Here is a 14,872-nt window from a genome sequence, read left to right as displayed (position 1 = left end):
GATTATTGTGAGTAGGTGGTCCAGGGGCAGATCCAGGGGGGGTTTCCGGAGAAAAAAAACCTAGCCTAAACAAAAGTTTTAAAAAAATGAAAAAATAAAAATAAAAGAATAAAATTGAGAATTAAGAAAAACTGATGGCTCAGATTGCTCCATTTTCTTTGATTTTTATCAACATTTTCCAGGAGGGCATGCCCCGGGACCCCCCTTGAAGCCAGCCTTTGTCTTCAAAGTGACGGTTTTGGAAGGTAGCTGGGTAATTTGTTGGCTCAGGTTGCACCAGATCGATAAATTGTCCTTGTTTTGATCCACATTTGTCTTTCTAAATTTACTTTTTGGAAGGTGTATAAGGGGAAGTTTTTTGGCTCAGATTGCTCCATGTTTCTTGCTTTTATCAACATTTTCTAGGGGAGCATGCCCCCGACCCCCCCCCCCCCCCCCCCCCCCAGGAGGTTCGCACGCTTCGCGCCCTTAACTGAACAAATTGTTGGAAACCCCCCCTAAAAATGATGTGATCCGCCGGGCCTGTGGGCGTTGTTGAGAGGCAGGTTTGACTGTTTTGCATTCTGGAAAGATGTAACTGTCTATATATGTATACACACATTGACACACCCGTTCACTCTCACACATTGACACACCCGTTCACTCTGTTGTATTTTACACCCAGGACTTTGTTCATGCAGTAAGCAAGACTGGATGGAAGGATGCTTTCTACATTTATTTCAGAACAGCAAGAACAAGTTATAACAAGTCCCGTAAGGCGAAATAACAACATTTAGTCAAGCTGTCGAACTCACAGAATGAAACTGAACGCACTGCTTTTTTCACCAAGACCGCTCGTGGCAAAGGCAGTGAAATCGACCATCCAGAATAGTGCGGTAGTGGGCGCGCTGAGCAGGATAACATGCTTTTCTGTATCTCTATTCTATTTAGCTTACTGAGTTTGATTTTAATCCAAACATATATCTATATGTTTTTGGAATCAGGGACCGACAAGGAATAAGATGAAATTGTTTTTAAATCGAATTCGGAAAATTAATTTTAATCATAATTTTCATATTTTTAATTTTCAGAGCTTGTTTGTAATCCAAATATAACATATGTATATGATTTTGGACTCAGAAAATGACGAAGAATAAGATGACATTATTCAAGGATCGTTTAATAAAAAAATAATTTTATTTACAAGTTTTCAATTTTTAATGACCAAACTCATTCATTAGGTTTTAAGCCACCAAGCTGAAATGTAATACCAAAGTCCAGCCTTCGTTGAAGATTGCTTTGCCAAATTTTCAATCAATTTGATAGAAAAATGAGGGTGTGACAGTGCCGCCTCAACTTTTACAAAAAGCCGGATATGACGTCATCAAAGGTATTTATCGAAAAAATGAAAAAAACATCCGGAAATATCATTCCCAGGAACTCTCATTTCAAATTTCATAAAGATCGGTCCAGTAGTTTAGTCTGAGTCGCTCTACACACACACACACACACACACACACACCACGACCCTCATCTCGATTCCCCCTCTATGTTAAAACATTTAGTCAAAACTTGACTAACTGTAAAAAAAGAGATGCATGCACATTGGTTTTGATAGTGCAAAATTCATTTCAAGAAGAGAAATGCAGCGACTTTGAATCACAGATGAAGCAGTATAATGAACAGAACACAGAACAGAGACACTTTCCAAATATACTTTGGAAAACTACAGCTCTGCAATAAACAGGAACACTCAAACTACAACAAACTTTTACAATATGCGATTAAAGAGAAATTTTCTCATACAAAATACGAACAGTTAAAAGTTAAAAGCCACTATCAAAATATATTGAGTAGTAGATAAAATAATGGATTGATTAAAATATGATCCAGAAGTTGAAGACGATACAATCAAAATAAAACCTTGACATTATCACAGATCATGATATACATGTACAAGTGCAACACGTTTTCATGGTAAAAAGACCAAAACATATTTGTATACAACTTTTGAGCAACATTCAATGCTTTGAATTCAAGATAGTTGAAACAATTCCCCTTCAGGATTCCCAATTAGGATGATGTCTAATGAACATTTCCTTCACTAGCCCTTCACGACTATGAAGCATACCAAGTTCATGATGAAAATCTTTACGTATAAACACTTAACTCATCATGAAGAATATTTCAACTTCTATGGCTATCCGAAATTAACATTTAAAAGTCCTAAAGGAATGGGATGGCACATTTTTATCACATTTTGCAACAAAAACATTATTATAATTACAGCACACTGTTATCACAAATACTAGAAAAAATCTATACATTTCTGTTGTTATAACAGACAGCTAAAGATATAAAAGAAATGGAAAAGGGTGCGTGAGCTCCATAGGAGGAGGTAGAGATAAGTACATGTAGTTTGTTTGTTTGTTTGCTTAACGCCCAGCCGACCACGAAGGGCCATATCAGGGCGGTGCTACTTTGACATATAACGTGCGCCACACACGAGACAGAAGTCACAGCACAAGCTTCATGTCTCACCCAGTCACATTATTCTGACACCGGACCAACCAGTCCTTGCACTAACCCCATAATGCCAGACGCCAGGCGGAGCAGCCACTAGATTGCCAATGTTAAAGTCTTAGGTATGACCCGGCCGGGGTTCGAACCCACGACCTCCCGATCACAGGGCGGACGCCTTACCACTAGGCCACCGTGCCGGTAGCAAAATACAGACCTGTACAGTGGAAACAACTGGGTAGCAAGTACCAGAGCGTGACAGTTCTCTCTCTCTCTCTCTCTCTCTCTCTCTCTCTCTCTCTCTCTCTCTCTCTCTCTCTCTCTCTCGATCTGTCTCTCTCTCTGCCTGCCTATCTCTCTGTTTCTATCTCTGTCTCTCTTTTTCTCTCTCTCTCTCTCTCTCGATCTATCATATTTATCTTATACTTGCGCTTACAAACTGAACTTTACAGACCTTGCTCATAATCCTTGCCTTTTAGTTTCACAGCCTTGCACCCTCAGTTTCTTTAATTATGCATTTTGAAGCAATCGGTCATTTTTGGGGGGGACCCAAGGATACAAAATAAACAACAAGCTATAACACAACTGTGGTTATGTACCACAAATCTACACCAGTTCTGGTCTTGAATACTTAAAGTACACTGGCCCTAAGAAAAGGTTCAATCACAAGAAGATTTGTTGTCGAATGACAAAGAAGAAAATAATGAATTTGAGCACAAAAAGCTGGTGGTAAATTGACCTGTTGAGGGCAAGCAATCGTACACGCCGACACTTACAAATACAACACATTGACACGGCGAAAGAAAAGCAAGTGAGGTTAAAACCAAGAAGGTCATCATAGAAATGCAGATACAGTGGTACCTACAATGAAAGGACACCCATGGGACCAGCCAAGTGTCCCTACATTATAGGTGGCCTTTGCGACGGGCGCAGTGGCGTGGCGGTAAGATGTCGGCCTCCTAATCGGGAGGTTGTGAGTTCGAATCCCGGTCGCTGCCGCCTGGTGGGTTAAGAGTGGAGATTTTTCCGATCTCCCAGGTCAACTTATGTACAGACCTGCTAGTGTCTTAACCCCCTTCGTGTGTACACGCAAGCACAAGACCAAGTGCGCACGGAAAAGATCCTGTAATCCATGTCAGAGTTCGGTGGGTTATAGAAACACGAAAATACCCAGCATGCCTCCCCCAAAATCGGCGTATGGCTGCCTGAATGGCGGGGTAAAAACGGTCATACACGTAAAAATCCACTCGTGCTGAAAACATGAGTGAACGTGGGAGTCTAAGCCCATGAACGAAGAAGAAGAAGATAGGTGGCCTTTCACAAAAGGTATAATTTAGTCAAGATATTATAGACAAATTAAGGGAGAACAGAATAGGTTCTTCCATGATGATATCCTCTCATCAGATGGTTGTGTTGAAGATGGGCGCAGTGGCATGGTGGTAAGATGTCGGCCTCCTAATCGGAAGGTCGTGTGTTCGAATCCCGGTCGCTGCAGCCTGGTGGGTTAAAAGTGGAGATTTTTCCGATCTCCCAGGTCAACTTATGTGCAGACCTGCTAGTGACTTAACCCCCTTCGTGCGCACGGAAAAGATCCTGTAATCCATGTCAGAGTTCGGTGGGTTATAGAAACACGAAAATACCCAGCATGAGAGATGTTCAACGTGCTGGCTACGTCACCTGCCTTGACCTCTCACCAATTCATTGTAAAGCACTTAGAGAACATCAAGCGCTCTATAAATCTCCCAAATTATTATTATCATTAAGATAAGTCTTGAACGTAAAAGAACAGGTTAGCCATAAAACTCTCTCTCTCCCTCACACATACACAGCATGCATTGTGCATCTAGTGCAGTGGAATAAATCAGCTCTCTGTCTTACTTTCTCTCTCTAATATAATGTTCATTTACCAAACATATATACCGTACTTTCCAGGTCATAAGGCGCGACTTTTTTCCTCGAGTTCGACCCCTGCGTCTTGTATAACGAAGCGCCTAATCCGTGTATGAAATACGAAAAAAATCAAAGAGACCGCTTGAGTACCAGTCAAACAACTTGTGATAATGCATGTTTCAGCTACTAGGTACTGCCCTGCCTTTGATCTGGCCGCACACACAGATTTCCACTCTGTTAAACTCGGTCACTGACCGGTCACTGACCCCGGTGCAGGAAGTGTTTCCTCTCTCAGATATGATAGGGGAAGCACCTCTCATGGCAAAAACTGGGTCATTGACCCCTGGGAAGAAGGTCGTGTCTATAAACAAGGCCACCCAGCTATCACAATGCCTTTGATCTGGCCGCACACACAGAGCACACATATTTTCACTCAGTTAAAGTCGGTCACTGACTGGTCACTGACCCCGGTAGGAAGTGTTTCCTCTCTCAGATATGACAGGGGAACCACCTCTCATGGTAAAAACTGGGTCATTTTGGTGCGCCCTATCGGCCCCCTGCGTCCAATGGGTGACTGGATTACAATTTTTTTTAAAAAGAAGGGGGTGCGTCTTGTATAACGAAGCGCCTTGTCACCCGGAAAGTACGGTAGTTGTTCCCTGAATGCTGCTTCTTTTGTGTCTCGTAATCTGCCGTTGTAATAAGCAGCATCAATCCCTGAAAGCGTCCTTTCAAAGCACAGTGTAAATGTTCATGCCTGTCATTTGTTAGCACTTCGAGCATGTCATTACTTAATGCCTAACGGCTGCTTTCGCTGGTACATGACGTCCGTGCGCATGGCATATTTGCGTCCCTTTTTCAGTTCCGATCCTTCGTGGTAGATGTCATGTTGAAAGATCAACACAGAACCTGACAGAATAGTCACGCTGATCAATTAATTGCTCTTTATTTCTCAAAGCACGGCAGGAATTGAATGACATTCAATGCACATAGATGTACATTGTGTGTGTGTTTGTGTGTCTGTGTGTACACATGCACCCATGTGCATATATGTGTGTGTGTGTGTGTGTGTGTGTATGTATGTGTGCACCCATGCACATATATATCAGTGCGTGTCTACTGCTGTAAATATATACACAAACACACACAAAGAGTGTGCTTAGAAACAAGATATGATCGTTTTATCACTACAACAGATGCACAATATGTGACTAGTTTACACGCATAAATACACGCATTCTAATCTTCACCATAAATACATATTCACATAAACACACATGTGAAACTCCCATTCTGCAACAGGCACTCATAGTGTACTCTTTTCTTACCTATTCTGGGAACGACTTCAACCCTCTCTGTTTGACACCGTGACAAAAATGTTGTGCTTCCTCCTTTGAAACCCTGCAACACACATTATGGGATGGATCACTCTTTTTTAGGGTGGTCTCCCTTGTTACCAAGGGGAACGCGTACAGCGTTACCAGCACTGAACTAGAGTTAATTGCTATATGTGAGTTGGGTAATAATATGTAATTTAATTTAGTTTTCAACGTCTCACTTGTTTATTATTCCTGCTTGAAAAAACACTTTCCAAAAAAAGCATACTTGATTGACAGACTTTGAACACATACAAAAAGTAAATACAAATTAAAAAAACATAAACAAGAACGCTGAGGCGTAATTAACCATTCACTCAACCGAATGCACTGAAAGAGAGAGGCAGGCAGACAAAGCGAGAGAAGGAGAGAGACACACACACTGAGAGAGAGAGAGAGAGACAGACAGACAGACAGACAGACAGAGAAACAAATAGACTGACAGAGACCAGAAGATAATTTTTACCATGCTTGCAACAAAAATTGCAAGGTGACGCTATAATCTCTCCCATTTCAATATGACACCATTTGCATGTTGCAGACTCAATATGACGTTATTTTATCTAATAGTTTGCTGAATAGAGTTGAAAGTCAAGGTTTGAAGCATAAGTTTCATTCAACCAAATTTCTTTATTGCGAGCATATTTTCAATGTCCAACACCATCCAACTACAACATACAAATGATAAGGAATAGACCATAGTTAATTTTATGTGTTTTGTTCCAAAAACAAAGAAAGTGGTTATGGAATGACACATAACATACACAGCCAAATTAACTCACCTCATTAAGATACAGCTGAAGAGTGATGTAACTTCTCTCTCCGTTTTCACGTCTGTACTCTCCATCATAGTGAGGTTTGAAGTACTGGCCAGAGTCGTAGCGCAAAAATCTCAGCCTTGGCAATAACAACAGAATAAACACATAAATCAATAATCACAAATCAAAAGCCAATACTGGGTGGTTTTTTTTTTTAAAAACATTTGATCACTGACAAAATGAAATGTTCATTGGACCTAAATCTTTGATCAATCTTTGAAATGGATGAACAGAATAGAGTTGGCAAGTAGTAATGCTGAAAAAATGAACACTTAGTTTTGGCAGGGACCTATATTTATAGGTTTTGGTTAGTGGATTTGCATCTGCAAAGATGCCAGAAAGCCAAAAAGAGAATAAGTAATAAACAAGAAGAAAAAAAGTGAAGGCAAGAGAAGTAAAGTTTCAGATTTGGTTTACTAACGAATCATTGAGTTGTTAGCACATACAATCTGAAAATGACCTGTAAGGATTCCCTTCAGCGAGCCAAAGGGCGCATTGAAATTACTAACCACTGTGCCATCCTTCACATTAGTTATGCTGCCCACAACACCCTTGCCTGCTTGGTGCTTTGAACTGTGTCCCATCAGAATATATTTGTTTGAGGGGGTCAAGTGACCTTTAGTGCTTTTCTCTGAACCCTGAAGTTTCTGGCTTCACCATCTGTTCCTTAAAGGTTCAGGTATTTTGTTTGCTGACGACTATTTTCTTCACCTATTTTTGTTGTACATTGGTACCTTCGATGAAAGGTCACCTTTGGGACCAGCCAAAAGTGTTCCTACCTTGCAGGTGGCCTTTCATGACAGGTATGTTGGGGTGAAGTTAATAGACACAGGAGCTACAGAACATGTCCTCTGTTGGAAGGTGGCTCTCCAAAGGTCAGAGGGGAAATGAAAACATCGAAGTGTACTTATGTACGATTATGCTTTTGTTTGTTGTCTTTGTGTTAAGAGTGACGGGCCCAATGGCTTAGTGGTAATTATACGCCGGCCTCCAAAGCGGAAGGTCGTGGGTTCGAATCCTGGACGCTACCGCCTGGTGGGTTAAGAGTGGAGATTTTTCCGATCTCCCAGGTCAACTTATGTGCAGACCTGCTTGTGACTTAACCCCCTTCGTGTGTACACGCAAGCACAAGACCAAGTGCGCACGGAAAAGATCCTGTAATCCATGTCAGAGTTCGGTGGGTTATAGAAACACGAAAATACCCAGCATGCCTCCCCCGAAATCGGCGTATGGCTGCCTGAATGGCGGGGTAAAAACGGTCATACACGTAAAAATCCACTCGTGCTGAAAACATGAGTGAACGTGGGAGTCTAAGCCCATGAACGAAGGTGGCTCTCCAAAGGTCAGAGGGGAAATGAAAACATCGAAGTGTACTTATGTACGATTATGCTTTTGTTTGTTGTCTTTGTGTTAAGAGTGACGGGCCCAATGGCTTAGTGGTAATTATACGCCGGCCTCCAAAGCGGAAGGTCGTGGGTTCGAATCCCAGCCACGCCTGGTGAGTTTAGGATGGTGATTTTTCCAATCTCCTGGGTCAACTTGTATGTGCAGACCTGCTAGTGCCTTATCCCCCTTCGTGTGTACAAGCACAAGACTAAGTGCGCACAGAAATGATCCTGTAATCCATGTCAGAGTTCGGTTGTTTATAGAAACACGAAAATACCCAGCATGCTTCCTCCAAAAGCGGCATATGGCTGCCTAAATGGCGGGGTAGAAACGATCATACACATAAAAATCCACTCGTGCAAAAACATGAGTGTACGTGGGAGTTTCAGCCCACGAATGCAGAAGAAGAAGAAAATAAGTGTTATGAGTAATGTGATATGGTGCCAAAAGATAAATGTCCATGTTTGTGTACAATGAAAATGGACATTAAAGTATTCTTATTTTATCTTATCTTAACATGGCATATAGAACCAAGGAGGAAACTCTCTTCCAAATTTCTAGCAAATGTACCTTTCGTTCAGTCCCACAACTTGGTGCCCATTCCACTCAGCGGGGACGAATGGTTTAACTCGCTGCCACAGTTTGTCTGCCTCCTCTATGCTGTCAATGATGCAGCGATCGCTGTTCCGCACATCCGTCATCAGCTGTTGCCTGCAACCACATGAAATTATGTACACCATCATGTGAATATTGTACGTAAATATTTTAACCAGTATGTAAGCAGTTTATTTAAAAGTTCTTTTATTAATTCACGTTGGCACCACACTGACATATATATTCCAAATTTTGATCGACCACATACAGAACAAGAGAGAGACAGAGAGACAGAGAGAGACAGACAAAGAGAGACAGAAAGAGTGATAGAGAGACAGAAAGAGACAAACAGGGAGAGACAGAGAGAGAGACACAGAGAGAGAGCAACTGACAGAGACAGAGAGACAGACAGAGAGAGATAGAGAGAGACAGACAGAGACGGACAGACACAGAGTCAGACAGACAGAGAAAAAGACAGAGAGTGACAAAGAGAGAGAGACAAGCAGAAAGAGACAGAGAGCGAGTAGAGTAGGCCAAAGTATGACATCAGAATGGTGTCATCTCAGCTAATTAAATCCAACACAACACAGGGAGCTGACAGATAGCGTCTGTCGGATGTTGTGAGAGTCGGTGTGGGTGCACGCGCGACCACATCTGACGCAACATCCGGTGGAGCGAGCCAGGCTGACGAAAGCAATCGTCTGCTACACACGATGCCACAACCTCTGTGCTGCGCCGATTTAAAAACAGCTTTAATAAAAGCTGAGTCATAATAAGAAAGTAAAAACTTGATCCTGACTTAGACAAGTACATACAGAAACGACACACAGGAAGACAACAAATGAAGGGCAATATACTCACCTCCCAAAACCTGTGTTAACTAGGGCTTTTTCATACCCCTTCTTTTCCGTGTCTTTGATATACTTCTGACATTCCTGAAACAAGGACAAAATAAATAACATGAGCAAAATGAGGCCCTACCCTTCAGAAACTTGTATCCCCTGTTTTTCCGTGGCATTTTTGTTATTCCGCAGTAAAATAGAATAATGCCATCATCAATCAATCAATCAATGAGGCTTATATCGCGCATATTCCGTGGGTACAGTTCTAGGCGCTCTGCAGTGATGCCGTGTGAGATGAAATTTTATACGGCCAGTAGATTGCAGCCATTTCGGCGCATATTTACCTTTCGCGGCCTATTATTCCAAGTCACACGGGTATAGGTAGACAATTATTAACTGTGCATAAGCAATTTTGCCAGGAAAGACCCTTTTGTCAATCGTGGGATCTTTAACGTGCACACCCAATGTAGTGTACACGGGGGGAGGGTTCGGACACCGAAGAGAGTCTGCACACAAAGTTGACTCTGAAATAAATTTCCGCCGAACCTGGGATCGAACTCACGCTGACAGCGGCCAACTGAATACAAATCCAGCGCGCTACCAACTGAGCTATATCCCCGCCCCGAAGCCTATATTCTTTGGAAAGAAAGGGGTATATCCTGTAATATACGTGTTGTTGGTCGTCCACAGATTCTATCCATATATATAATTATATGGAAAAGGGCATGTTCAGATGGAAAATGATTATGTATATATCCAGACAGAAAAGGATGCATCATTACAGAAAAGGGGTACATTATATATCCTTGAAGAAAATTGTATATTCAGACAGAAAGGGGAATACCTGCAGTGGAACCCCCCCTTTTAAGACCCCCCAATTTAAGACTCCCTCCTTTTTGAGATTCTATAGCTCTTTTATTAGACTTTCTGTTCGTAGCCTTTATAAATTGACCCCCATTTTAAGACTCCCTCCTTTTTGAGACTCTATAGCTCTTTTATCAGACTTTCTGTTCGTAGCCTTTATAAATTGACCCCCATTTTAAGACTCCCTCCTTTTTGAGACTCTATAGCTCTTTTATTAGACTTTCTGTTCGTAGCCTCTATAAATTGACCCCCATTTTAAGACTCCCTCCTTTTTAAAACCTGATTATCTCAGATTTGCGGAGGTCTTAAAAGGGGGGTTCCACTGTGTATCCAGACACAAGGGATGTATCCAGATATTCCTATACCGGCACGGTTGGCCTAGTGGTAAGGCGTCCGCCCCGTGATCGGGAGGTCGTGGGTTCGAACCCCGATCGGGTCATACCTAAGACTTTAAAATTGGCAATCTAGTGGCTGCTCCGCCTGGCGTCTGGCATTATGGGGTTAGTGCTAGGACTGGTTGGTCCGGTGTCAGAATAATGTGACTGGGTGAGACATGAACCCTGTGCTGCGACTTCTGTCTTGTGTGTGGCGCACGTTATATGGCAAAGCAGCACCGCCCTGATATGGCCCTTCGTGGTCGGCTTGGCGTTAAGCAAACAAACAAACAAACAAACAAGATATTCCTACCTCTGGTGTCAGCACGTTGTAGAGAACAAATGCGAGACGCTTGGCTTGATCTTGCGGTAACTTCACATCTTCACGCTCTATCTCCAGAGTAGCCATTCTTCGCAGCTTCGATCTTTCCTGGAGCAATGACAATCAAATAACTGGTATTCATAATGTTTTGAAACACAGCCTTGACTAAAACTGTGTATGTAGGTTTGTGTGTGTGTGAGTGAGTGTGTGTGTGTGTGTGTGTGTGTGTGTGTGTGTGTGTTTGTGTGTTTGTTTGTGTGTTCATTTAATGGGCAACTGTTGTGGAGATCGCTATAGATACCACTGGAATCGAATGGAAGGATAAAGAACAACAATACGTGTGCGCGAACAATGTTATGACCTGGCAATGTTACATTTAGCATCTGTACAGACATAAAAGTGAGGTATAAAACATAAGATGGGTTAATGTTTGGAACATTTAATAAATGAGCCTACCGAATATAAAACATTCACAAACATGTGTTATGATAACCTAGCTGGGTAGCTATATATCAGTTTCACACACACACACACACACACACACACACATACACACACACACACAGAGACAAGACACAACATTCAGAAACAGATGTTAGGTGTTGGGATCATCTAAAACAAAAAAACAAAACCCAATTTATAAATTGCAATGCAAAACATTCACTGACAGATGTCACTATATCAGTAGTTGTAGGTATTAAGATTATGGCATGAATCACACACGAAATGCACTTGAATACAATTATACAAATTATTCACTAACATATATATATACAGCCTGTGAAACTAAAACCGAAAATAGTCTGGAAATTGGAGTTCGTGTTACTGTCTCTCTCTCTCTCTCCAAGTCCAATCATTCCAAAATACTTACACAGAACTCCCGCAAGTCAAATTTGATGATATGTAGCACAACAGTTACTGCTGAAGTAGTCTTCTAGCTCTGCCGTCTGAGTGTGCATGGTCTGCAAAATGTTTTATTGGTCATCATCGTTACTAAGTATAGAATATTATTATTCGTAGCTGGGCTTGGCAGCGGAGTTCTTCCGTGTTTGGACAAAGGAGGCGAGAAGAGATACGGGATACCATAGGCACATGAAGACAAATACATTTTTCGGCGACACGTTTTTGTGTGTATGTGTGTGTGTTGTTGTGGTGGTGATGATGGTGTTGTTGTTGTTTTGTTTTCTCTCGTTTTTCTCAGTTATTGTGTTGTAAGTAAGCATTCTGACATTCAGCATTAGGTGTCGGACATCGGACATATAACGATTCACATTGCGGCGATTGCCGCATGTCGGTCAGATGTCCTATCGTTTTAGCCTGAGCGTGGTCATTGTCCGATATGTACTCCATTCCTTTGGACAGCGCGATATTCGTTAATTTTCATTTCAAGATACAAATCTTCTAAAAGACCGAACGCTCTCGTGTTCAGCTGACACTGAAGTTGCCAGTGCCGCGTGCGGATCTTTTCTTTTGTCGGGAATTCCCGAACCGTTTGCGGTATACGCCGTTTGGGTATAACCGTCTCGGTGCAGCGCACTGATCTAAAAATAGTGGATTATTTTTAGATCAGTGCATGCTACAAGAGTACGGGAGACAACTCCAACTGACTAAATTTGTCGTCTGCTTTTGTTTTCGATACGAGACGAAGCACTGAATTATGCCGCTGATAAAAACTAAAGCCTGCAAAAGATCAGCATTAGATCAAACCGATAATTTTGTTTTCCAACTTTTATCCAAATCATGCAGTTTGTAATCAAAGTAAGAGCTCTGAAGTTGTTCATGTTTTTTTGGTTTTTTTTTGGTTTCTTTGAAACTAAACAAATACAACATTATACGCACACTGTGTTGATGTATTTACTATATTATGTGTGTGTGTGTGTGTGTGTGTGTGTGTGTGTGTGTGTGTGTGTGTGGGCGCATGACTTTGGAACAATTCCATGGAATGTGTTATACAGCTGTTTGGCGCAAATTCATAATGTCCTATTACACTTTCTGAAAGCGGTCAAATGTCCTATTGATGCTGAAGAACTCAGGACATTTGTCCTATAGGTATGAATTTGTAGCAACATCCCTGATTCAGATCCGCAACAATCTTTGCAGACACACTGTTGCCTGGGTTTCTGGAGATTTGCCACGCTTTTGCGGATGGTCACAGTGGTGCATACTAATCATTCACCTCTTTGACTAACAATGGTTGGCTGTCACAGGTGCGGACGGTGCGGACGTGTACACTTAAAAACGAACATTACATTTTTGGTTCTCAATATTATGGGTAAGCAACTGCGCTGCCAGGGTGGTTTTGTTATTATTTTTTTGATTGCATGTATCAACTATATGCTGTGATTTGCTGTTCACTCAACTTTTTTTTTAATCATTATTTTCAACAACAACAAAAATATATTAAAAGTAGTAGTAGTAGTATATTCTTTACTGGTATGTATAAATAAATACGTTTTATCTATCAAAAACCACAACACACCTGCGATATACTATCTAAAGATTAGACTATTTTATTATATGTTATGCATGATAATGGACTGCAATTGTCACATGTAATTTTACATGCAAAAGATGGCAATCACAGCACTGACACTCTTAGAAGTTTCTGTGGGTTAGAGGTTTTTTAATTGTATTTCAGGAAGAGTGCAGAGGCTGGGGGGGGGGGAGGGAGTATGTGTGTGTGTGCAAGGGGTCATGTTGGGGTAACAAATAAAAAATAAAATCAATTTCTAAATTGTTTTGGAAGCTAGAGCTTTGAAACTTCACTCTTCTAGATGTCTATGGTCTCATGGCATAATGCATGCTTGGTTAACCCTGATCAAATTTCAAGGTTATAATGGGGTAATGTTTGAGCAAACAAATGGAACATTTCTCATTTTACTCAAACAGTTTTTAAGTTGGAGCTTTGAAACATCTTACACTTTCAGGGATTTATATATTGCTTCTAGACATGATCCAAGTCTGGTAGATGGATCTGGGTAGTCACATGTTAATTAAGGTCCCAGCAGGGAAGAGGTTGGGTCAGTGATTCAGAAAATATAATTTTTTTGAATGCTTATGGATCGTGAGCACCAGTTGGTTTGCTTTTGGTTGATATGTGCAGTTTGTGACCCTCTTTTGGGAAAATACATTTCTCCTTTTTTTTTTTTAACTGTTTGTTTTCCCTGTTTTCTTCCTGACTCTTTGTATGCACTTAGCAGCGATTACTCAATTCTTAATTGGTTGCCCTTTGCAAGAAATCAGAATTTTACCTGGAAATTGAAGTACTCATACTGGAGAACTCCCCTTGAATCCATGGCTTTCCCAGGAAAGTAACTGTCTTACCAACAAAGACATATTTGGTGAATCGGAAAAAGTGTCTTTCTTTTGACCAATCTTTCTTTTGTGTTCTAATCACATTGTCTGTGTGTTCTAGCAGTCAGGGCAGGCCAGCAAACTATGTTTAGAACTGCTAAATTTTGTTTCTGGCTGAGATGGGGGGTGGGGGGGGGGGGGTGTGTGTGTGTTTCCCACAGAGGCGACACAAAAGTACCTTTTAAACAATTCCAGTTTACAGAGATTGTATTTCCTCAGCTGTTGGCCAGCCTAATTCTTCTATTGAGAAAATAAGGTGTAGTGTAGAAATGTGATCCTGTGTACACATGCACACACCCATGCACACACACAACCACACACACAGCCGTCCACTGAAATGGTTAACATCCCAGATCTTCCATCTCTCTCTCTCTCTCTTGTGCGCGCGTACGTGCGCTCTCTCTCTCTCTCTCTCTTGATGAGGCCCCAGCCATCCCCTGTACATACCCATACATGTATGTATGTGCGTGTGTGTGTGTGTGTGTGTGTGTGTGAGAAGAAGTGAAAGCCAGAATGTTTGTGTGTATGTGTGTGAGTGGGAGAGAGAGAAAGA

The 14,872-nt window shown here is 41.5% G+C and overlaps 1 protein-coding gene across 1 annotated transcript; it reads right to left on the bottom strand.

Moving 5' to 3' along the window:
- Positions 1–696: 696 nt before the first annotated feature.
- LOC138971216 (uncharacterized) lies at positions 697–12,005 on the bottom strand. Its single transcript, XM_070343892.1, has 7 exons — positions 11,837–12,005; positions 10,957–11,073; positions 9,425–9,498; positions 8,540–8,680; positions 6,548–6,662; positions 5,718–5,790; positions 697–5,298 (listed from the first exon to the last, which is right to left on the bottom strand). The coding sequence occupies exons 2-7, from the start codon at positions 11,050–11,052 to the stop codon at positions 5,177–5,179; spliced, it is 621 nt and encodes a 206-aa protein (XP_070199993.1). The 5' UTR covers positions 11,053–11,073; positions 11,837–12,005; the 3' UTR covers positions 697–5,176.
- Positions 12,006–14,872: the final 2,867 nt, after the last annotated feature.

The sequence above is a fragment of the Littorina saxatilis genome, linkage group LG7 (assembly GCF_037325665.1).
Source record: "Littorina saxatilis isolate snail1 linkage group LG7, US_GU_Lsax_2.0, whole genome shotgun sequence".
Taxonomy (NCBI): domain Eukaryota; kingdom Metazoa; phylum Mollusca; class Gastropoda; order Littorinimorpha; family Littorinidae; genus Littorina; species Littorina saxatilis.
Note: the sequence above shows the minus strand (reverse complement) of the source record. Positions and strands in the feature narration are given on the sequence as shown.